Source organism: Pezoporus flaviventris, unplaced genomic scaffold (genome assembly GCF_033815535.1).
Source record: "Pezoporus flaviventris isolate CSIRO_AGI_PZ_B2104156 unplaced genomic scaffold, CSIRO_AGI_Pfla_v1 ptg000015l, whole genome shotgun sequence".
Lineage (NCBI taxonomy): Eukaryota > Metazoa > Chordata > Aves > Psittaciformes > Psittacidae > Pezoporus > Pezoporus flaviventris.
The window spans coordinates 12,935,971-12,961,270 of record NW_026892563.1 but is presented as its reverse complement, the minus strand read 5'-3'; the positions used below and the strand labels follow the sequence as shown (position 1 = coordinate 12,961,270).

The following is a 25,300-nucleotide window of genomic DNA, read 5'->3' as shown; positions in this document are numbered from 1 at the left end:
AGAAGTAGGCAACCTGCTGCAGCAGAGCTGCTCCTGGTGCCCTGGCTTTGCTGCTCAAGACATGCCAGTTAACTTTACACAGCACTCTGGTCACTGCTGTTGCTGTTTTCCCTTTTCAGTTCCACTTTATCCCCTGCAGCAATCCCATACTCATCACTGATGCAGAGAAGCTGAAATATCAGCCTGCTTGGTTAAGACAGGATCTGCAGCCCCTCAGGGACAGCATCACTGCAGCTACCCTGCTGTCAGCTTATTAGATACATCGTCCAAAGCTACCAGCAGGCTCAGCGGTAAGGGCAGGCTGTGAAATGAAGGAAAGAACTTTTTGAGACCTGACAGGGAAATGAAGGCTGCAGGGGCAGCACAGACACATGCTGCACTTGGCTGAAAGTCTGGGAAATGGGCTGATCCACAGTCAGAATGATGCCATAGACCCAAACACCTTCTCTAGACTGCTGCTAGCAGCAGGAACAAAGCACACAGGACACACGCTTAAAGTCTTAGGTTGCCCACTCCGACCACATCTTTTACTTTCCAAGGAAGTTGAATTCTTCAGGAATGAAAGATTCGGTATTCCAAATCCTGCCCTGACCCCACCAGGGGAGGGAAGGCAGCCAAGTATGGCTGTGCTGCAGCACGAATGAGTGCTCACATGGGCCTCCTCAGAGCCTGGCCCATGAACAGCAGTGCACCAGTGCCAGACAGTGAAGCCACAGACGGTGGTTTCTGCTTCTGAGAGGCAAGCTCCCCAAGGAACAGACCTACCTCTCTGCCCTGTCCCAAAGGACAAGCTTTCATTGGTCAGCTGCTTCTTCCCCTGTCCCTTAATTTCCTTTCTCACTTCCTCTATAAACAGAATCTCCTTCTTTCTACGTCACCGTGCTTAAGCATTGAATCCTTGGAAGCAAGTTTCTTTTTTCTCTTCCTTTTGGTGCCAGAATGCCCTTTGTCCTTTTGTCTTCCCTCAAAGCATAAGAAAGGATTGCTTCATTCTCACTTATAGTCTTAGCATCTCATTTAAGATCTCAAGATCCTTATTTAGGATCTTACCAATCTCCCATCTGGAGGGGCAGAGGAGCACAGGGCTGGAGTACTTCTTCCTCCCATAACCTATGGTGAAAGCTAGAGCACCAGTTTTAGTCCTCCCTTCAATATATGAGCTGCTCCTCCTGGCACTCATGTCCTGCTTTCACAGCATGAGCCCAAGAGACCTCACACCACACAAATTCAGACTTGTGTGCCAGCTGCACTGCAGATAGGCAGGAAAAGCATGGCCAGGGCCTTCTTTTCCACTGAGTTCATAGAACTCATCATCACAGAACGATTTGGGTTGGAAGAGACCTTAAAGATCATCTAGTTCCAACCCCCTGCCATGGGCAGGGATACCTCCCCCTAGACCAGGTTGCTCAAAGCCCTGTACAACCTGGCCTTGAGCACTGCCAGGGATGGGGCAGCCACAGCTTCTCTGGGAAACCTGTGCCAGTGCCTGAACACTTCCTTGTATCTGTTCTGTAACCTGGCAGTAGCAACATCTCCTGGGATGAAAAGGACTTGGCAGGAATTTGCAAAGATGGGTCCTCTTAGCAGCTTGCATGAGTCTCACTCATTACCTATGAATGGATTATCAGATCAGCAGAGAGGCCATGTCACAGCTACGCAACCAACTTAGCCAGGAGCCAGCCAGAGGCTGGAAGCAGTAGCCTGGGTATCCTCCACATCTCAGGCTTCCTCTTCTCCTTTCCTCTGCCACCCATTACTTGGACTGCAATACTAGCCAAGCAAGATGACAGCCCCCTTCTGTCTGCCAGACACTTCAGTTACTTAACCCAAAGACTTTTGCAACCCAAATAAAAGTGGTCAGACTAAGGCAGAAAGGAGGGGAGCTATATGAAAAGAGAACCAATGCAGAAATCTTATTTGGAGGACTGAAACCTCCAGCATACTCCCTCTGAAATCAGGAATGCTCCAATAGGAGCTCAGCCCCTCAGCAAATTTCATCCACATGGCTTACTTGGGCATACAGGAGGTCTATGACTGCTCAGGGAACCAAATCCACATCCCCCAAGTCCCAGATAAGCCCAGCAGCTACACCCTACCTCATCCTGGAGCAGGAGCCATGGAGAAAGTATCTCCTGGGCAGCAGGAGCACAAGCTGTACAATCTTCTTGTGCCCAAAGAAACTCAAATGCAGATCTAAGAAACTATAATTTAGTAGCAGCAGAGAACTTCAGTGGAAATGCTCAGTTTGTGCAGTAATGTTTCATTTTTTGTGTCATTATAGCAGTGCCTTAGAAACATTTCCTCTATGCTCCTCTTGTAAACAGCCTTACCAGGGGAAGGTTGCCAGTGGGCCACCCCCTGCTGTAGACAGCGTGTATAGCAGAAACTGGCTATCACTGCAGAATACTCCATTATCATTAAGAATTAATGGCAAATGCACTTTCTCCCTTTTTCCATCCTGAAAACTGTGTACCAACCTCGGGACAAAAGGCTTATGGGATACCAAGTGCTTTCTGTCACAGGTTCAGTACATTGCTCAAAAGCTGCTGCCTCTGTGGCAGCTTCCACATCAGTTTCATAGTGCTCTCATACTTTAATCTGCCCTTAAAGCCTCCTGTCTCCCTAGGCCACTTATAGCAGGACTATTGTTTTTAGCAGCTCAGCATTCCAGCTGACTTTCAGATCCCCAGAGGCAATCCTTTTTTTTCCAACTGTGTTCCAGGTTGCCATCTATGCTCACGAAACAACTCCAGCACCTTTTGGTCCCTTGCCACTTACAGCCAAGAGAGCACCTCCTTTCCCTTGGCTTCCTTACCCGAGATCTGTCTGCTGCTAGATTAGCTGCCTGGGCACTGGAGACACTGGCTGTGTCTGAAAAGCAATCTCTGAAGGTTTCCGGGGCAGTATTACACACTGTCAGCATTGTTAAAGCTGAATAGCTCTGCGGCAGATCCGGGCTGCGCAGGACATCATTGCTAGAGAGGCTTCCTGAAGGGGCTTCCTTACTGGAATGAGGGTGACTCACTCTTATTTAGCTACTCTTGTTCAAAGAGGTTAAGCTTCTGCTGCAACAGGGTAGTAATGATGTACACGAAAATCACTCTGAAGGAATAAACAGTTACTGCAATAAAAAGAAGAAAAAGGATATGTTCGGGAAGAACAGCAATTGCCATCATTAGCTTCTTGCTGCTGAACAATTTCTGAGTGCACGAGGAGCTCTACATCTCTTCATGCCAGTCACAGGATGAAGCACCCACTGCATTTTCCGAAATGCAGCTGCACCCAGCCAAGCTGTGAAATCAAGAAAGCAGTCACAAGAGCACACACATTTCTGTATGTGCATGCTGGGGATCTTGCAAGCACTATGGCAAGCCCACGTGTGCAAAGCAGAGGTAACCACCTGCCCGTCTGCAGCACCAGTTGTGACTATGGGCCCATTATGCATTACAGACACCCCAGAGGTCCCGTTTCCCCTGCAAGCAGCTCTGCCTGCACACCTCCAGTGCCACCAAGGTCTGCCAGGGCAGGCAAGGAGATCCCTTTGCTCACCAGTGCTCAGGCCTACAGTGTCTGCCTGCCCTTCAGGCTTGCCATCCTGTCCTTTGCCCCAGGCTTGTTACTAGGAAAAGGCATCCCACATAAAGCTAGTGCCATTTTCTGGCACAGGCAAGGCCCTGGTGCTTTCAGCTGTCCTCCCAGAGTAAGGCGGCTCAGGAAATTCATTCAGGATCACCGCTGCTCCCCACCTGGGCAGACATACCAGCTGAACCAACGGGTAAGAGCCTGGAGAACTGCTCAAATCCCAGTAATGTCTGCCCCATGCCACTTGGCCGCTCTGCCTTGCTGGTTGCCTCCTCAGAGACATCACTCCCTCCTACCATAGCATCACAAAATCATAGACTGGTTTGGGTTGGAAGGGACCATAAAGGCCATTCAATTCCAAAACCCCTGCCACAGGCAGGGACACCTTCCACCAGACTAAATTGCTCAAAGCCCTGTCCAACCTGGCCTTGAACTCTTCCAGGGATGGGAAGTGATCCACAACTTCTCTGGGCAACCTGTGCCAGTGCCTCACCACTCTCACAGTAAAGAATTTCTTCCTAACGTCTAATCTAAATCTACCTTTTTTCCATTTAAAGCCATTACCCCTTATCCTATCAGCCAATGCCCTTGTAAAAAGTCCCTCTCCAGTTTTCCTGCTGGCCCCCTTTAGGCACTGGAAGCTGCTCTAAGGTCTCCCTGGAGCCTTCTCTTCTCCGGGCTGAACAGCCCCGCTCACTCAGACTGGAGAGAGAAGTCCCGAAGACCTATCCTTGTGTTGCACCAAAGGACCCAACGAGCACTACAACAGCTGTAAAAATGTCAGGAACTGTAGCTCAAGTCCTGTGGTAAAACTGTATGTATGCTGGGAATAGCAAGGGGTGGGTTGCACTGATCAGCTTTCACACATGCCATGGCTAAACCAAGGTGCCCTTGAATCTGATTCTGGACACCACAGATCCTGCTCAGGAGACAGGGACACAGACCTAAGAACTGGGCTTTATTTTCCCGCATTCACCATTTTCTGCTTTATGCTAATACAGTGTGACTGCCGCACTTAAGTTTGACCCCAGCGGCATTTCTCTCTCTATGGAGAGCTTCTAACAGCTCACTTGCCCAACCCATTCCTTACTCCAGTGCAAAGCAAGACCCCGGTGGTGTGAAAGCCACTTACGTAGCTCAGTCAGACCTGACCTTCCCCATCTACCTGGCAGAACCACCCTGGTCACCCAACATTCTGCTTCTCCAGCCCTTTCTGAGGCCCACACCACACCAGCCTTGCCCTCAGTGACTGCTGCCTTGCCCAACAGCAGCCCAACAGCACAGAAAATGAAAAGCACACGCATTCAAGAAGAATGAGCACCTGGCACCAGAAGTGCTTTAACTGCCGTCGCACCCACAGTAAAAGTTATAGTCCTATAAATTATATGCAGAACTGTAACTTGGTCAAAGTCTGTTAGAGGTGTCTGATGGAGCAAGTTACAGGTTGTAAAGGTCATCGTAAAGCACTGGGGAAGTAAAAAACTGCATGAGCTCAAGTTTTCTGATGACTTTTTATCAGCTGTAACTTGTAACTCACATATACAAGGAGCAACTAGCAGTTGCAAAGGCTCCTACATACAAATCAGAAAATCACCTACAGAACAACACAGACATGGCCACATGCAGCTGCAAATTAGATGCTAAGAAAGGGAGGCGCAGCCGTGCTTTGCTTATCCCTTAACTTCCTTGGCCATGCATTGGCAGGGATAACAGAGGAAAGAGAGGCTCCTTATTCCCCAATAAAACCCCTTTTCCTCATCTCCAGCACCCTTGCAGGAAGCAGCAGAGGAGGTGAATCATGAAACATTTGCAAGTCTTGTAAAGTCTTATCAATTCTGAAGTCCAATTTGTGCTAATCAGCGCATATCACAAGTGCAAATGTTAACCCAAGGGAGCACCTAAATGACTGGTGCAACCAGCTGAAATGGAGTCATCTGGAAGTTCACTCGTGGCTGTATGACCAAATCATCACCCTTTCCCATTCTTACTTACTTCCCTCTCTTAAATAACCATAATGGGATGATGTGTCTTGACCTTTAAGTTCGCCACCTTTGTCATGAGCTCCTGGGAGTGAGCCAGTATCAGCATGCAACCAACACCAGCTTCCCTCAGGAACTGAGCAGCTGGTTGCTCTTCTCATCCAAGATCTCACAGTCCACTCCAGAGACACCAGGCCACTCATGCTGCCATGCCTGCCACTCAGCATGCAGTACAAAGACACCATTCAGACTGGGCCTTACTTTCTTCTATTGAGGTTTTCCAGTTTCTTTGTGGCTAGGTCACAGTCCAGGCCAAAGATCAGCCTAAGATAACCACATGAAAAACTGGTGGGGGAGTCCATTACAAAGCTAAACTTAAGTTACTGGAAATACGTTTGGGGGGATCCTCCTTAATTTTCCCTTTGCTTCTAATTAATCATCAGCATCAAACATGAAAAGCTGGTTATTTCCCAGGAGCATCAGCAAACTGACGTAATTTCGGTGGCTCTGTACACAGTACGTAAAACTGAAAGGAGTGAAGTTCAATTTTAATTGTGCAGCTGATACTGGGAAGTAAACAGGTACTTTCTTCAGAGGATCTTTAAAAGAGACTTCTAATCTTTTGAGACAGCTTGTCATAAGAACCAAATCTTGCTTTGAGTTACATGGGTATAAGTCTGCAGTAACTGATAATCTCAAAGCCAACACCAAACTCACATTTTCTTCTTCATTGAAACTTTGAGATTGTGCAACAGAGGAAATGGCAACAATGGACTAACTCCATACTTTGAACGCAGCTAGTGGAACTAGTGCTCTGGCTGTGTGAACTGCCTCTTCTCCTGCAACCTAGTAATGCAGTTAATCAACTATGACACAGAAGAATCCCACACTTTTCAACAGGATCCAGAAAAAGCAACATTCTAAAGCTGGTGTTTTCTGAAGCATAGTCTGCACACTTGATCTTAAATCAGTAAAACTTCCTAATGGCCACAGTTTCAGTCTGAAGCAAAACTTCACAGCAAAGTAAACCCAGAGATTCATAATGTCTATGTTAACCAGTTTTCAACTGCAGGAGCACCTTACAGTATCACATTGTGTTCTGTACATCACCCATTGCCCAACTTTGTAAGTGCAGCTTTGACAGGCTCTAAGTTTTTGGAGCACCACTTGCTATTTAAAGACTTCCTTCCATTCATAAACTGTCAAAACCCGCATGTGTTTCAAGGAAGAGGGAGACTCAAAGGGGATCCACAGTTACTTAGCCTCATTTCTGACACTAGCCACATGAAGGCAAATTAAGAGTTTAAATGCTCTTCTCCCCCAAACAGGGATTTCTCAAGCTTATCAACAAACAAGATTCTAAAACCCTGTCTGTGAACAGCAGGGCAACCTGAAAACTAGCTCTGTATCTATTACTGCAAAATAGACACCAAAAGGAAGGATCCATCTCACCCAACTTTAGCCATCTAAACTAAACAGTTGGCACCTTCTCTCAGCAAATAGCTGGACCTTTCTCTACAGCCAATGGCACAAGACTCCTACTAATTTTAGGGTGGAGAAAGAAACAACAAAGAAGGCATTGATACCAATGATCGGAGAGTACAGACCATTAGTTTATGACAGATGCCAAGGTCTGGAAGAATTCCACCATGACATATCCAACCGTATGCATGGGATATAGCAGATCATAGAATCACAGAATGGTTTGTGTTGGAAAGGACCTTAAGACCACCCAGTTCCAACCCCCTGACATGGGCAAAGACACCTTCCACTAGACCATGTCACCCAAGGCCCCATCCAGCCTGGCCTTGAACACTGCCAGGGATGGAGCAGCCACAACTTCCTTGGGATTGCCTGTATGGAAAGCTGCAGGCCTCATTCCCACAGCAAAAAGGTTCAGCCAGTTGTAACATAGCCCTAGACCTGCAGAGTCTGGTCAGCAGGGGGCTGGTCCCCGGCTCCATCAAATGGGTGAGTGGGGAATAAAGGAACCTGAAAAACAGCAAAAGGAAATAACAGCTCATAACGCAATCTGCAACTAGGAATGTCCAATCTATTTTACTATTTAAGTATGAGAAACCTTTATGAAATTTCAAACATGCTGTAATGTTAAGGGATCAGGCTTATCCCTGGCTTTTATCCATTTGCCTTCAGCACAGCTTGACTCAACTGACCCTTTTTTTAGTTTTCCCCAACCCAAAAAGTATTACGAATTTGCTTCCTCTGACAACAAATTCTCCTCAAATGTTGCCTTTTTCTTTTCCATAACCCAAATAAAGAATTAAAGCTTTAGCATTAATTTCAGATACCTAGCCAAAGTAAATTTAGGGAAAACATACAGACTTTGCTAGAGACCTGTTTGTCACAGGCTCTTTCTGATGCTTCTGATATTTTTGAAGGTACCCTGTGTTTCATAGATGGGGTGACTTCTTCTAATTTATCAGTCTTGCATAATGAAATGCTTAGTACATAAAAAAAAGACTTTCTCAAGGTCAGTGGATCATTGATGGCTTGATTCTGAATATGATTCTGAAGAAAAAGTCCTGCTGAGCTACACCTGAAAATAGTCATCTGGGAGACATTCAAAGGCTTACCAGATATAAGCAGCTTGCTCCAGAAAAACTGTACTATCTCAAATCGCCTATTTACCATGGCTTTTAAGTGCTGACCATGCCAGTGGACACACAATTAACATGAACAGTCCTGAGCATTTGTTTCCCAATTTCATATGGAAATGAGGTGCAATTGCATTGCCAATCCCTCTCATAACACTGAATCTATCAGTCAGCTCTCAGCAAAGTTGACAGAGGGAGAAGACTTCTCAAAGGTAATTAAGCTCCCTCAAGCTACCTGACCAGCTAGGGTAACAGCAGAAAAGACCTAAATTGAAACCTTCACAAGGGCAAAGGTGGCAGTGTAGCATACACCCTGCTTGGCGGCAGCTAACCGGCCCATCACCACCACTTACTAACCTGGCCAAGGGCATCCTTGTCACCCTCAGCCTGTGCACCTCCTGTTGCCCCTTGGGTGGGCTTGGTTTTAGGGGAAGGGCTAGGAGGGACAGGGAAATTTTCAAGAAATATCTCAAATTCACAGAACACAAGGCTTTATCAGCTCTTCTGCACACAGAATTACTTTCTTTTTCTGTTATTTACTGGCTTCCAAAAGTTTGATGAAAGACCTTCATGGGCAGATACCAAACAAATGGAAAGCGAATGCCCTTTAGTCTTTCTCAAAATTGAACGCTTTCACAAGTTGATATTCCAGGAAATTACCGATTATCATTTTGATCACTTTAGGATTAAACTCTAGGAGGTTTAACTAGGAGAGCAAGATAAGGAAACAAATCCAAAAAAAACCCCATGCTTTAAAGAACATTTAAATGCTTCAAAAAATCTGCACTTGGTAAGTTTGATGTATTCAACCAAACAAAAAGGAACCCCGTGCAACCCTTTCATGTATGCGAGATCTGTATCTTAGTCTTCATTTAGACAGTCCCAAATCAGACTGCTACCATCTGTAGCATTTGAGGCAATTATTATAAGTGATTTATTACATTTCTAACTCTGAACATTCATCATTCTGCAAACAGCACAATGGGAGGTGACCTTTACCTTAACTTACACATTTTACAATGGTCTCCCTTTAAAACTGTCTGCCAATCATAACATTTAAATCCTACAATGTTTACTTCACATTTGAGAATCACAGAACGGTTTGGGTTGGAAGGAACCTTAAATATCATCCAGTTCCAACCCCCATACCATGGGCAGGGACACCTTCCTCTAGACCAGGTTGCTCAAAGCCCCATCCAGACTGGTCTTGAACACTGCCAGGGATCGAGCAACCACAACTTCTCTGGGCAACTTGTGCCAGTGCCTCACTAGCAACATAGTAAAAAATTCCTTCTTAATATCTCATCCAAATCTATAGAAGAATGTTTTCTATATATTTGGGTTAGAAACCCACATTGTATTTTGTTAATACAAAATTCACAGCTGAGAGTTCACAGCTAAAGTACAGGAACTTTAGTATGGAAAAAGCTGCTACCACACCATTGCATTTCTCGTATGCCATTCCATTGAACAGCATCACCCAAACAGCTGGGTTTCTGTCATCACAGGAATGGATGTTATTTTTTCTAAAAAAAAAAAAAAAAAAGTGTAAATTCTACCAGTACTAAACACACAAATGTTTACATTTGCCACCAAGGCAAACAAGCTGTACACAGAAGTTCTGACAAACACAACAGTTGTGAAGGAATGCAGTGCTCCTCTTGACAGAGCAGCAGTTCATATTAGCCTCTTCAGCACACAATGAGGTACCACAGACGAGTAATTCATTTCCTTTTTTTAGGGCTTTTGAAAAAACAATGGCTCAATTTCTGTTATGCCTGGCAGCCACAGACTGGGTCAACTTGCAGTTCGAGTGAATCTGAATGTGAATTTTGAAAGCAGAATCCATTTCATGCTACAGAATTTAAGTTTTGTTTTATTAAATAGAGAAGGTGAGAAATAAGAACAATAAAACTGGAACTTGGGATGCATTCTGACACAGAAGAGTTGTGAAAAAGCAACAAAGTTGGACCAAAAGGATTACTTACCACTACAATAAACTATATATTATCAATAAAAGAAACTATTACTTTACTCCCTATATATAGCAAGTAGATAACATAACCTGGATCGTTTCAGAAACTTGTTACCAGCAAAATCCTACTCAAAGAAATTAAGTCTGTCCCATCTCTAACAGATCACCTGAGATTATATTTGGGCAGGCAAAACCCACTTTTTCCCAAATATTATTTTAGTTGGGCTACCTAATTTCTGAACAGGATTTTGTCAGAGGAACTTAGGCAGAGGCTTTTTTTCAGTTAAGTCCACCTCCAACAACTCTTGCAGCATAAAAATATAGGAAAGACGTAATCAGTTGATGTCATAGAGCTCTTCTATGCTTCATACTCAAGTATTTTAAGATCTTCAAGTAGTTCTTTTGCAAGTGCTTGTAGATCTGCATTGCGGCTCTTTGACAGTGCAATGATACGCTGAAATGGCAAAGTATCACGCATCTCAGACGCTGACTTGGCCAATACTTCTGGCTCCAGAATCACAGACTGGAGGAGCCGCAGCACATGAAGACAAACTTCTGTATCTGGGTCTAAAAGCAGGGGGAGAAAAAAATCCAGTGCTTACTAGAAAAGTAGCATTAAAGCTCTACAATGCCATTCATCATGACCCACCAGACAGGGAATAACTGAAGTTTCATAATTCACAGCTGCCTTGTGGTGCTGGCTGGCTCTAGAAGGAAACTGAAAACGTCTCTGCCCTTCTCAGCAGCTTGTGCTCAGCAGTGCTTGGGAGGGAGAGATAACCAGGAACCTTTCTCTTGTTTCTCAAATGTTGGAAATGCTACAAATCAGGTAATTTATCAACTTGGATTTATCCAGTCAGTAGCCAAGAGGTACTGTTGGATGCAATCTGATTTAAGAGCAGAACAAGCTATGTTCCATGACTATTCAGAGTTAAAAAACAGATCAACTGATCAAATCTGCAGTCAATCACCAGGCTTTTCCTTAATTTCTTTCTTTTTCTACAAGCCTTCAGATTTCTTCAAAGCTCAATAAAATATTAATCTTTTTAAAACTTTCTGGTAACCATGTATAACCTTCCGAGTGTTTAACTCCATCTACACAAAATTGAAATGGGTACTGAAGCTAAGCACTGCTGCTTAGGAATGCACCAGAAAAATGTAGCAAAGACCTTTGACTGACTTAAGCTAGGAAGCCATAACTCTACTGTTAAGAACACAGGATGCATTTTTAATTACTGAAACATTAGGAGCATTATATTTTAATTGCTCACAACAGTCCATTTGCATTTAGTTGTTTATAGCTTAATCAAAAGCGTCTGGTAGAAAGCCCCAGTTTTGAACTTCTCTATTCTGTAAATTTCAAATGAAAATGTGTAATATTTTTATGGCTGAAGTAGTAATTTGCTCCACGTGCCATGCATTTTTAATGTGTTTGTCATTAGCATACCTAGTGTCCAGGAAGCTTTTGATAAAGCCTTGTGCAGAAATGTTGCAAAAAATTAATCTGGATCACTTTGTGCACAAAATCACCACAGAGACCAAAGTCTCACTGAAGGAACATAAATGCAGTGCAGCAATAAACCACACTGTACTGAGTCTGAAGGAAGCCTTCGGTGGGATGAGACATATTTAATACCTAACACACTGGTGACCTGAAAAAGGACTGAGCAGAATTATTCATTAAAGCATAAGGAGAAATGTTGAAAGCACCCAGGAGAGAAAGCAGAATATCATGGACAGTGAAGAAAACTATGGCTTTAGGCATAAAACTAACTGTTGAGATGGGAATTTTTAAGTAATTCCCACTAGCACATGGCTGAAGTACAATATTAAAGATTGTGATATCTGAGCTACAGCCACAAGCCAGGCATTCACTCTCTCTTCCTCCATTTTCCATAACAAGTGACAGATGTAGGTCTTTTCTATCATACCTTCTTTCCCGTTTGAAGTATAAACTTCTAAAGAAAGAATTCTACTTCCTCCTGGGAAACCAGCAGAGTGGGTTATAGCCTTAGGACACAGAAATTGTCCAAAACCAAACATGCATTTTCTGTGCAATGAGAATTGTAGCTATTTGGAATACTAGACAACTTTAGACATTCAAATCAGTATTTTAAAAACCAAATTATTAGTGCTGCACATGCTGCAGAAGCAGCCATATCCATAGAACAGCAACTGCTGCCACCTGGGCTGAAGGCTCTAAGGGGTCTCTTTCCGTCATCATCTCCAGCAGTACCCGCCCGCAGGTGCCATTTTCTGAGAAGTCATAATTCATGGAGAAATGCTGCAACTCAGCCTCACAGACAGCAAGGCTTTATGTCCAATGTCTTGGACAGCAACCCTTCAGTGAATCCTTCTGAAAAAAACTTGGGTGCAAGTTTTGGTTTTCAGATTTGTTCCAACCTAATCAAATTTGTCTAAAAGCCTTGAATTCATCCTCCCATTCCTTTCATTTTTGTCTTCATGCCTGCCAGAGGTTGCCCACTTTCTCTGTACTTAGTATTATTTTACATTTATTGACCTGAAATAGCAGCAACAAGCCATAGCCCAAATCGGTAAGAAGAAATAAGTTTTGGGGAGTGAAATCTATGTAGTTCATTACCACCTTTCTCTGTGTGACATTACTCCTCCATGAAACAAAGCCATTAATACTTTTAATGACTTGCAGTACAGCTGGGAAGCTTCACATATGCAGGATGTTTTAAATCCCTGGATAAAAAAACGCTTTGTTATTAATACTGTTATAGGCATTTCTGTTACTATTATCAGCAAGTGTTTAAAGGCTGTAGAAAGTAAAGAATTGATCAGAGAAGAAGCGTTAGCAGGGGAGCTAACAAAATTAGGATCTGTAGGAGATCAAGAAATGATTTCCAGCTTGACAAGCAGGAGCATTTTCCAGTAAGAGCAAAAAGGTTCGAGGAAGAATCTCCAGCAGCAGCCAGGGCAGCTCAAAGGCTTGAGTCACTCAAATGAAGAACAGATTAGGCACTCAGGCATATAGCAAAGGAAGGAAATGATCCAGCAGCAGCAGATGACTTAATATGCATTTAACCTCTGGTTGCCATTGTTCTGCATGTATTCTGATCTGCTTCAAGTTAAATAAATACATATGCCTTAAAATATACTCCCTTAGGATTACATGTGGTTTTGAGAATACTACTTATTATGGATAATCATGTTTCCTAAGAAGATTAAAAAAAAAACAACAACCCAACAACCTAGAAGTCTTTCTCTTGTCTCTCCAATCTCATTGGAGATTTTTGCTAAAACCTCTGTCTTAGGAACACTCAGAAGACACGTAAGGAATCTTCATTATTCAGCATTATATTTATTTCAGTAGCTTCCAGATTTAGTAATTTCTACACTAGCTGAGTAATATTTTGTTTGAGCAAGATCAAAAAAAAATCCTTTAGCTGTAATCAAATCACTGCATCATATCCGCCCAACAACTAGCACACACATCTCTTCAACTAAAATTTCAAAACCATAATCATTATTTCTGGAGAACAGTTGAAGAAATCAAGCTGCTTGCCTCAGTCAGTGATCACAAGCGTCGCATAAGCCTACCACCGCCATAAAACGCTGATGCAATTTTAACAAGGTGTTGAAACTACTGGAGTTTGCTGACGTTCTGCTAGCTGCCAGCACTACGGTTTGATGTCACTGACTTTCAGTCACTGACAAAAGCAAGTGATAGCATGGACAGATTTTAGTCACATCTGTCATTAGCACCATGCTCTCAGATGAACTGTTCCCTTCAGCAGGGTTTAAGTAATTGCCTTACATCAATACGCTTATCTACAATTGGCTCAGAGTTGTGTGAACTCAATTTACACGTGGCCATACCATTCATTGGCCACCTGAATGCAAGATTTATTACCACTAACCTGTTTACAGCTATTTTATGTACAGAAGCAGTATTCCAAAAGCTTACAACCACTGTCATAAAGGCCATTCAATTCAATTACTGTCAGACTCTAGTATAAAGGGGCAACCTTCCACTCTCCTTTTCCTTTTTATGAACTTGTCTGACTACCTATGTTCACAGCATGTTCAGCACAGATAGGGCCATGGCTTACCCCATGTAAGATCTCTCTGCATTGCCAAAGCTGGCAGAGCTGAGCCAGTATCTGCAGCAGCAGAGAGTTTTCCAGACATTTTTGTAATGCTGACAGGTCTGAGAAGACAGGAAGTGTTGCATTTAAGATGCTATGTGGGGAAGGAGCAGGGAGAACAACAAAGCAAAAGGATAACAGAGCTTTGCCACTGCAATTCCTATGGACACAAATACCCTTTCTCTTTCCATCACATTTGCCCCAGCTCCTGTGAAACAGCTGGGTTTGCTTCAGACTCCTCTCACCTGGCCAGGTGGCTGCTCTCACATGCAGTTCAGCTAACTAGAATTCCTCACTTTCCTACAGACCCAAGCTTGTTACACTTTCATTTGGGAAACCCTTGAGAGAGACTGCCAGGGTCCGGACTAAAGCAGCAGTTTGGTCCCAATCTGCCCAACTGCTACTTAGGGGCTGTGAGTGAAAAGGAGCTGGCGCAGACATTGCTTTGCACCAGGCAGGCTTGTGGGTGAGCTATTAGATATGTCATCCAGCTCCTACCAGTCCTAGCTTGGGCTTTTGAGGATTCCCACAGTAGCTACTGAATAGGTAAGAATGTAAGAAAAAACCCCAATGTTTTACAGCAACAGATGCTTTTACCAGAGTTAAGGTTTTCTTACACTCATTCACAAAAGGAGAAACACTCTACTTCACAGAAGAACACCAGTTTACATGGGTCTGCTGCTAAGTACGGCGAGGACCTAGTCAAGAAGCTCCAGCTCAGATGGCAAGAACAGCCACACTGTACACAGCCAGAGATCCATGTGGGCAAATACAAGCAGCTGCTTAGAAAGGAGTATGGAAAAGGGCAAGCATCCAGCGAGACTTCCCCCAGCCACTCTTCCAGCCTCTCAGCTAACTCTGCTTCAGAGATTTTGTGCGTCAGAGCTGACATCTTTGCATTTAAGAAAATGGATGTGGCCTTAAAGGGCAAGAAGGGCAATCCTCTTTTTAAGATTAGTTTCATAGTCTCCAGAGCATGAAACTGCTGAGCACTTGAAAGACTGGTTGAGGTTTTTATTTATGAACCAAAAGTATGTCTTAATACAGACATCAGTTTATAAATAGGGAGGTTCTGTTTGTACAGATGTCTTTTAAATAACACACTGCCATGCAAATAACCTGAATTTAAAAACCTCTCACTGCCATAAGCAAGTCAGAAAGAAAAGCAAGGCATTAGAAACCTTCAGGGTTAGTCACGAAAAGCAAATATTGAAGGTTGCAGGCAGCATTAACAAAATGAGAATGTGCTTCATACAGGCATTTATAATAGAGACCGTCATTTGCAAAGAATTTGGATAAACAAAGTTAGATTTCCGTATGGAACTGCGGTGGAGGAAACTGAAGGGCAAGATCTAAAATTAGTCATACTTCTCTTGTCTTTTGGTTAATGAAGTACCTGGAGCAGTTTCCCAGCTATAGATGTGAAATGTCATTGGCATAGTCTCTCTGAATTCTACACTTCCTCATGTATCCATGGAAAGCAATCTTTTTTAACTTCACAGACTTTACTCATAGAAAAGTGGGGAAAACCAAAATAAAGATACAGAACAGTAAAAAACAGAAACAACCAAAACCAACACAAAAACCGGAAAAGAGCCTAGACCCTTTTTCTCGAGCACCCATTTGTTAGTAGATGTTCTGTATGATCAAAAATTAAAAACATAAAGTTAGTCTTTGTTATTACTACCTGAGCTGACTGTCTTCTTATTCTTTAAAAGGTCCTTGGCAGAAAAAAGTCCCAGTCTACTTCTTTTGGGAATTACAGAATGAAAGTCTTATTGCATCTGGAGATGTAAAGCATCCAAAAAAGTAACTGAGAAAACTCAGGTGAATTTCTAACCAAAATTTATAACTTTTTTCTATTGCTGAGAACAGGATTTTTTAAATCTGAAAGTCATGTAAAACCCTTAGCCAAGACACCAACACAGGGACAGCAGCTGATGAAAAAACTAAAGCTGCCTATTTTCTGCAAGATGGGAACAGCTGCTCTGCAAACAAATGGTGCTTCACAAGATGAGAACTCTACTGATCCCACAAGCTGCTCCACGGGCAGAAGTCTGAGTCATCATTCACGTGTTTTCTGCTGGCACCAGCCTGGGAAGATACAGGTAGGCATAGCTGATACCTACACAAAAATACAACAGCTACATAAGTTAGCTGAGAATATTAGTGTTGCTTATTAAAGTGCCTATCTTGCAGACAGTGTTTAAAAAAGCAGGAAAAAAAAAGAAAAGAAAATAGGCCACCTCATAAAGTGCTAGAACTACAGAGATCTGCATTACTTTCAAAAAATACGTCAAACATTTGTTTTTCTCCTATTATCAATATAGCCTACAGCAGAAAGGGCTATTAAGAATTCTTGTTAGCAAGTATGAAGTCATACCAGCTCATCCAAATTTTCCAAAGACAGTAGGACAGATGAACCCAGTTTACTGTTAACATTCTTACTCCACTAGAAATCTTCATTAGATTTTTTTTCCTCCTTTCTCTTCCAATCCATATATTCAACGTCAAGGCATATTCCTGTCTCTTCAAAAAGCCTGCTAGACAAGCTGAATCAAATACCTCTTTGCTTCAAATACTACAAAGGGGAATAAATAAAATAAAGGTAATTGTTTTCTCTTTTCACTTAATGTGAAGGACATTCTTTTTCAGGGGGCAAGACCGAGCAGAGACTGAAATTCAGAGAAGGCATTTGAGGGATTTATCAACTGCATACAGGCCAGTGGGAGGAAAATGGCCTTGATGTATAGACTGAGGTCACAGACACTTGTAGACTGACGATGGAAAAGCAAACAGGATGATTCTCTGAAAATAAAAGTCAGAGGATGATTTCTGGGGCCTTTCTTAGGGGGAATGCTGATAAAAGCTTACAGGACTGTGGAAAGCTGAATCATCTCATAAGCCTTAATCAAAACACTCTTTGAAGAAGCTTCCTGCAGGAAGGCAGCATGTACAGGATACCCTGCCAGCAGAGTATAGTGCTCTATTCTCTTGCATGGATAGAGCTGTTAAGACCTTATGCTGTAGCAGCTCCAGGTGTTTATAAGCTGAATCGCGGCTATCAGAAGCTGAAGATGGTGGCTACAGAAACAGAAAAGGAGCAGGAGTGGAAGGAAGCTACTAAGTTTTACAAATCAAAACATTTAGAAATAGATTATATGTAGAGAAAACTACAGAGATATCATACAAAATCATTGGAACAAGTCTTGGATCTGAGCTCTCACCTGATACACAAGCTAGTCAGCCCTCTCCCTTGACAGTAAGCAGACTCCCTCCAAAGTCAGAAATCTGAACTAACAGATGCAGTTTATCTGAGAATCTTCCTCATTTGCTGTAACTGGAGAACTTTATTATCAAAAAGTGAAGGAATTAGCCATGCCTGTCCTTCCTTCTACAACCCAGCCATGCACAATTAACACTTTCAAAGTGCACAGTAGCCTTCCCATTTATTTTCATTATCAGCTGCAAATTAATTATAACTGTGCCCCATCTGATCCTCTCAAGTAATCCAGGAGCCTTCTTGAAAGACCAGACTGGATCAAACAATTAGCTTCTTTGTTTTATTGCAATATTTAGAAGGGCATACTTGGGACTTATGGGTTTTTTAGGGTGTTTGGGTTTTTGTTTGGTTTATTTTGGGGTTTGGTGAGGGGGTTTTGCAGATTTTTGCTTTGTCTTTTTATATATACTAGCCAAACATAAAGGAGAATCCGGACTAGCATGTTAAATTTCTAAGCACAGCATAACAAAGGACCATTATTCAATGTTCTCTCAGAGTGCAACTTTTCTGAAACTATACCAAAAGACCAAAACTGGTGTTTCCCAGCAGCCTTACAAGGGTTACTTAATCCTCTGAGATCCCAGAAAAGAGAGCCTTTGGCACTGCAAAGCAAGAAATTACTTGGTGAAAAGCACAAGTACCTACATTTTCTGTAAAATAGTTGAGGGAACTGTGAGTAATGTCGGTAGCTTCCAGTTTACCAGCCCAAATCAAAGCTTTTCCAAAACTTCAATATCAGATGAATTCCTTGAAAAAGCAGACACAGCCTCTCTCACTTCAGCTGCTGTTTGTATTTACTAGTTGTATTTTAGAAAAGCTTTGCAGCAGCAGAGGGTGCTGGGATGACCAAGCTGCCCCAGTCCTATGAACTGCACACCAAAATCTTCTCTCAGACAAGCCACAAAACCTTAACAAAGCCAAGACAGACCAGCTGTAGGAGCCATCCATAGGCAGGACAATGTCATGGCTCTGTCTTTACTGCTGTCCTCACTGTCCCTTACGAGCTGTGCATACAGCTGCAAGCCAAGTCCAACGTACACCGGGAATGTCAATCTCTGCTGGCTCCTACACAGGGATTTGAAGCCTCCAAAAGAGCAGAGCCTTGATGTCACTCATGTACCCAAGAGTGGAAACAGAAGTCCCAGACATCCCTGAAGTTCTGCACTGGCCAAAGCCAGGAATAGCACTCAAGCCCTGCAAGCCCAAATCCTATTAGAGCACAAGGACTCTCTCCAGCTGTAGAAAGAGCCACTTTTGTCAGGAGTGAGCAGTTACAGAGATCAGTTTCTTTCCCCAAAATGTGTTAGAGCAGAGTTATACTTTCTTTTGCTAAATGGCAGTGAATTGATACACAGTTTCCCCTTAAAGTTTATTGTGAAAATACAGATGGCTTTCTTTAATCCACTTCAAGTTTCTCCATTCCATATTTCTACTACTCATAAATTTTGTATTAATGGAATATTACATACAGTGCCAAATATGTTGTGTGATATGCACATCAGCTCCCTCTAGCTATTTGCCCTTTTTGTTTACTTTTAATCTGACAAAAGCTATACATAATCAGGTTACAGATACAAACTTCTGTTTCGTCTTCTGCAACACCTACTGTCAGTCTACAATCCCAGAAGTCACAATTCACAAGGCTCTTTGAGCAACTTACCATTCAATAGCCACCAAAGCAAAGGAATAAAACCTGGACTTTCACTGATGTACTTCAGGCCTTTCAAGTTGATACTCACATTGTAAAGTGACATTAGCATTAGCCTAGAATTGAAAGAAAAAAAGATGTCATGTCCTTTAATTTATGTTTTAGCATCTTTTGCTATTTATGCCAAGCATGTACTGATGCAAAAGCCTATTCTAGTAATTTATGTTTTCATAAGAGAGACAAAAATTATATATAAGCAATGTTGTGCAAAATCTTGTTTCTACTGTTAAGCAACATATTTCAAACTCGTGGAAAAGTACCCCATGAGTGAGTAAGAAAGTCTTGTCAAACTCCTTAAGGTTCATTATGAGATGTGCAAAACCAGGAATTTGGCTTCACATGACCACACAACCTATACAATAGAGCTTTTGTGGTGATGATCCCCACTGAGCAGACATCATCTCAAATAAGCTGTTTGCCTTGAAAAATGAAGGGGCAACTAGGAAACACAGAAAGCAAGACTGTATACTGAGTACGAGAAACGTCAAAGGAAGTCTCTGCTCCATCGGTTGTGCAACTCTGGCCTTTCTGTACATTGACCCTCGAGTCAGCTGAAACACAGACACACAGCTTATGCCATCCTCTTTCATGTATCTTCCTGCTCCTCCTGCAAATGGGAGCAGATGCACTACATGGCCAGCATACAGCAACCACAAATGTAGTCTCTCTCCACTGACAGAAGTAGTTACTATGCCTACAGAAGCACTTGGAAGAAGGGAACAGGCCTGAAGGAGGAAGAAGGTAGACCCAGCTCAGCTTAGCAAACCCTCCTAAGCTAGACTCACCCCTTCTGCAATGGGTCACCAAGTGAGAACCTGCTGTGAAATAAACAACTGCTGGTCTTTTAAAATGTCATCATTGACTTTCCTATTTACTCTGCCTTCAGGAATCCAAACTGATTATGTTCAATGTACAACGGGATGGTTTTAATTTTTTTTTTTTAAGTCAGTAACACTGGAATTGAATTTGGCTGTAAACTGTTCTCTTGTCTTAGCACAGATCAACACAAGGATAACACAAGGCCAGATGGCATTCTCACCTACACCTCTTCAAAACTATTTTCCAAATAATATTGGGCCCAATCAGAGTCATATTTTTTTTTCCCCAGAAGGCGATTTCTTTTTGTCATTTATTGTGGTCACTGATGTTGAAGGACAGAACCTATACCCTGTCTTCCCAGTAACAGAGAAGATCTGTGGCTTGGCAGCTAGGAAACATTTCCATAATTGAACATTGAAAAAAAACCTAAGCTGACATGTCTGACGAAGCAAAACCAAGACTGTCCCTTGCACGTCAGTGCGTAAATGACAAAATAAAAATACACATAGTAGGTATATGTTCACTTTGGCCACATTTTCGAAAGCTTCTAAACCCAGGATTTCCTAATTTGTCAGCCTCCTAAAGTAAGAATTTTGTTAGTCATTTTGGGGCTGCACACATCACTAATTACAAATTAAACCAAACTCTCAACTTTTCTACAGAGAGAAAACAAGCTAGGCTAGAGAAGGCTCTGCATTTTACAAGGACTGCTCTAGCCTGCCTATCCCACTGGCTTCTCCCACAGCCACTCATACTTCCTGTCATAGAAAGGGGGCTTGGCTACTGGTAGCCCTCAGCCTTAGCCACAACAGAGCTGAGGAAACGTTGTAAGCTACAGAAAGTTGCATACAGAAATGGCAGCTTTGCCTCTTTATTCAGATAAAGCTCCTGGGTCAAAATTTACATTTACCTCATTTACCTGCTTTTGACTGTCAGACAAGTACAGTAACTTGGGGCTCAAAATGAGTCTCCCTTTCCAGAGCTACCCAGAACAATTGCTAATACTTGATGCAAAGCATTTTGTTAAATCTTCTGCAGTTTCTGCAGTAAATTCTGCTTTCAAACATTTCATCTTGATGCTGTTACACCATCTTCCACATGGTTTCTATTGTTTTCGTGGATAAAACCTTTTCCAGCTAAGCACAGTCTCAGTGGGCTTAATGCAAATTATTTCCCTCTACCTACCAGTAGGAATAGGACCCAATACTCAAAAGCAGAAAGCATCAAGACAAAAAATCCCCGCCAACATTAACAAGACAAACTAATGCTCAGCTTCTTTCCAAATCAGATCACTGCTATACTATGAACTTCAAGCCAAGAGGCCCCTGATGTTGCCAAAAAAAAGAGCCATGCTCTGGAGTCAGAAGTTGTCTTTGAAATTCTTCCACCTTTTTAGCCATGTCCTCCTGTCCTGCCTTTCACGCAGATCATCTTTACAGCTGTGCAGTTTAGCTGGGGGGACAGTGCACTAATGCACTTTATGACGTATTATGATGGACACTATTACTTTTTATCTTATCTCTTTTCAAAGATGATAACACACAAATCAATCTTCTGGACAATGAAAAGCACAGACAAATGAGCAAGGCTTCTATAACATTGATGTAATGTGTCATCATACCCACTCACAGCAGGGCACTGGGCTGCATACAAAACAGTAACACAGGAACAAGAATGGGCTAGAATGTTCTCTGTTCTGGGGCCAGCTTGGCTGTTGCTATCTCTCATGACTGTGATAAACCTGCATGTCACTACACTGTCACCATTTCCAAACAAAAGGGAAATAATGTTATTCTGAGTAGACTTCACACCTCACGCCCCATTCTCAAATCTGAATCTGAACTTCTCAAGCTTAAGCTACTATGCCACCAGCAGACTTTCAGACATTCTCCATGCACATACCTTCAGAAAGCAGGAAAGAAAGTAACCCACTGCAGGATAAGCTGAGTTGTAAGAGGCGTAACTTACACTGTGAGTTTGATCACCTAGGCTCTTAAGCAGTAAGACAAAAAACAGATTATTAAATCTACTGCATCAATGGCCTCAGACAAGAGGTGAGGGGTGCTGTGGAACTGAAACTGCAGCTTGTAAAGCCCATACTCTGCTTTTCATACAGCCCCTGTAGCTCTTACTTGGCTTCCAGAAGCCAAGCCCTGATGAAGGCGCATAGCCATTAATTACCTATAATCAGCCAGAACGAAAATGATCAGTAAAACGGTATCTCATAATGGAAAGCGTTGTTTCTTGACAGTGTCTTTCACCCTTAATCTGTTTGACATTGGCAGTTAGAAATAAAGTGACATAAAATGATACTGCTACATTTTTATTTCACTTCTTTGCTTTGTATAGGAAAAAGGGATGGGTGGCAGTGATCCAAGGAACTGGAGTGTCAAAGGAAGACATAATCCACCCCATAAGCCAATGTAGTAGCATATTGCTGCTAATTAAGCACTCTCACCTGAGCACAACACAGAAGTATTTCCAGGCCCTTTACACCACCTTCACCGCTAGTACTTGCACATTCTATTAAGTATTTTTTGCAAGACTTACTGCGAAAGTGCTTACTGAAGCAAGCATGACAGACATAATTATTGGATAAATGATACTTTCTGGGTTTTTTTGATGTGGAAGACTTTTTAATTATGTACTTCATAGTCTTCCTATTTAGACAACACAAATTTAATTAACTTTGTGTACTACTTTATCTGTCAATGCATTCTTTAAAATCTGAACTAAAAGCACAGCTAAAGCTAAAGCCCCTTCTCCTCTACTTAATACATGGGATTAGTACATAAAATGTACTAAGATGTACTAAATTACGTAATTTCACTGGCTACATTCAACTGCTACATAAGGCAAGTTGAATATTCTTAATAATTTAATTATAGCTTTGAACAACTGTGTAAATGTTTATTGACTGCCTAACAATTACAAATGCTGAACAAACCCTACATCAATGTGAAGAAAACCAAGTTTTTCAAACTACTGCTATTTCAGAATGGCAAAGACACCCTTGGAAGTTCAGTCCCAGCACTCACTAGATGTCTTGAATAAACTTATTACATACTCGTGGACTAGAATGGACACTGCAGCAGCGCTGGAATACATGATAGCTTTTCCCTGTAAATATTTTATTTATATACTGGTACAAGTAAAACACAGCACTGCTAAAACTAGAAAAGGAAAGAGAACTCCTCTTTGCCGGCTTACTTTGTTTGACAGCTGCTGTGTGTAGAATTAGAGTCAGTTTCCCTGGATTTGTCACACAGTAAAGAAAAATATTTTTGAAAATAAAAGCTAGAAGAGATTTGTAAACCTCAAAACTGGGCAAAGGACAAACGGATCTCTGAAAATAACAGGCTAATGTTTTTCTTTAACAGATTAAATTTAAAGTTGATAATGGCATTCCATGTAATAGCATGGTGATGTTTTGAGAAAAACACTGCATTTCCAATACAATGCACAGGCATTTTCATCCAAGAGGTACAGTTTTAAAAGTGCATCTGTCTGTGTGTATATGTATATAAACAGTGTGGGTGTAAACATCATTTATGATGACTCCAGAGTCCATCTATACACAACTTTGAAACTTCACTACAATTTATGTTACCTATCATATTCTTATCTCTTAATTGTCTTTCATTTTGTACTGCCTTATGTTCCTTACAGTAGGGAGAAAAGGGAGTTCTGACGCACTCGGCTCTGAAAGAGTTATTTAACGAGCAACTAAAAAGCCTTACATGAAGAGAATTTTAAAACAAACTAACCAATCCCAAAACCAACTCCCAGAACTCTTCTTTGCTGGACTGGGAGAGTGCAAAAGCTCCAGAAAGGACAGGAAAGAGATCTAGCATAAGTAATAGGTTTTAAGAACTGAACAGTTACAAGACACATAGGAAGCTCATAAACAAAAAGGAACCTGACCACAGATACAGAAGACAAACACTAAAACATCTGAGCAAATTAAGATCCCTTGTTCCATGACAAGACCATGAAGAAATCTGCTTTCTGGCATTTGCACTAATGTTGTAATACAGCAATTTTTTTTAACCAAATGGCAAGTTTAGAGCAAGGAGAAAAAAAAAAAAAAAGAAAAAAGCTGGCTCTGTGGAACACCAGAAAACACTGAATTCAACCCATTATAACAAATGTTTAACACTTCTCACTTAGCAAATACTTTTTGCAACTTTTTTTTTTTTTTAAGTTTCACTGAATTTGCAAGCCTAAGAGGCTGGCCCCTGTTGAATCTCTAGCCACTTCATGGGATTCTTTTATGTATATTTTATCAGTATTGCCATACAGCAGTCAAGTTGATATCACTATGTGTAATTCTTCTGCCAAGCAGGCACATTTTGAACTGTAATTAAAAATACCAATAATTAAAACATCAATTCAATTCAAAAGGAAGGCCCTCAAATCCAAATGCTTTGTCCAATTGTACATGATTGTACAATAATGTATTACTTAATACATTAATACGAGTATACTGATTGTACATTAATACAATCTGCAATGCTAAAAAATAATTAATCTGCACCCACAGACGCATATTTGCTTGAAATCCAGAGTATGTGTGTGTTTAGGAACACTTTCACTTCTCTCAAAATAAATACCTCTGATTTTTTTTTCAGTGCAGATTTTGAAACAGTACAGGTCCTCTTTTCATGTTTTCTTTTTGTTTTCTTTGTATCCATGAAGACATAAATTACCTTTTCTTTCTTAAGCTCATACAATTCTTCAGTTGGGGCTTTACAAAAAAAGCCACCACTGCTGCAAGAGTTAACTACCCTGTTCTGACTACTGACCTTCAAGGCCAGCACTTGGGAAAGAGTAAATGGCTGATATCAAAGTATCTACTCACTACCTACAGCACAGGCTATTCAGCTTCCCCCTCACTACCCAGTGTGAAAAAAAACAAGCGCCTTCAGAGGGCAACTCATTCTCCCTAACACAGGTTGAGCAAGCAATCATCTGACAGCACCATCTCCTTCTACTGATTGTGGGAAGGAGCCCAGACAGTTAGCAGATACGCGACATCTAGCTTTCTGATAGCTGAGACTAGGCAAGGTAAATTCCATCTAAAGTTAAGACCAAGCCTGAGTTCATGCCTATCACAAAACCTGCCTAAATGGGTGCACAGATGCAGCTGCTCTTTGTCAGATGAACTGTGACAGCTGGCTTAGGTATGAATTCTTAGTGGGTGTTTGTCCCATCCATTAAAAAA

The 25,300-nt window shown here is 41.9% G+C and overlaps 1 protein-coding gene across 5 annotated transcripts in view; it reads right to left on the bottom strand.

Moving 5' to 3' along the window:
• Positions 1–10,024: 10,024 nt before the first annotated feature.
• HSF2BP (heat shock transcription factor 2 binding protein) overlaps positions 10,025–25,300 on the bottom strand; it is a 31,431-nt gene continuing 16,155 nt past the window's right edge. For 3 of the 5 annotated variants that reach the window (XM_061453467.1, XM_061453468.1, XM_061453465.1), the window contains 2 exons: positions 19,210–19,313; positions 10,025–10,718 (listed from right to left, as the gene is read on the bottom strand). In XM_061453467.1, coding sequence (XP_061309451.1) covers positions 10,510–10,718; positions 19,210–19,313 — 313 coding nt within the window. In that variant the 3' untranslated portion in view covers positions 10,025–10,509. Of the gene's footprint in view, positions 10,719–18,669; positions 18,786–19,209; positions 19,314–25,300 lie in introns of all 5 variants that reach the window. The other 2 variants (XM_061453466.1, XM_061453469.1) reach the window with 2 other exon arrangements.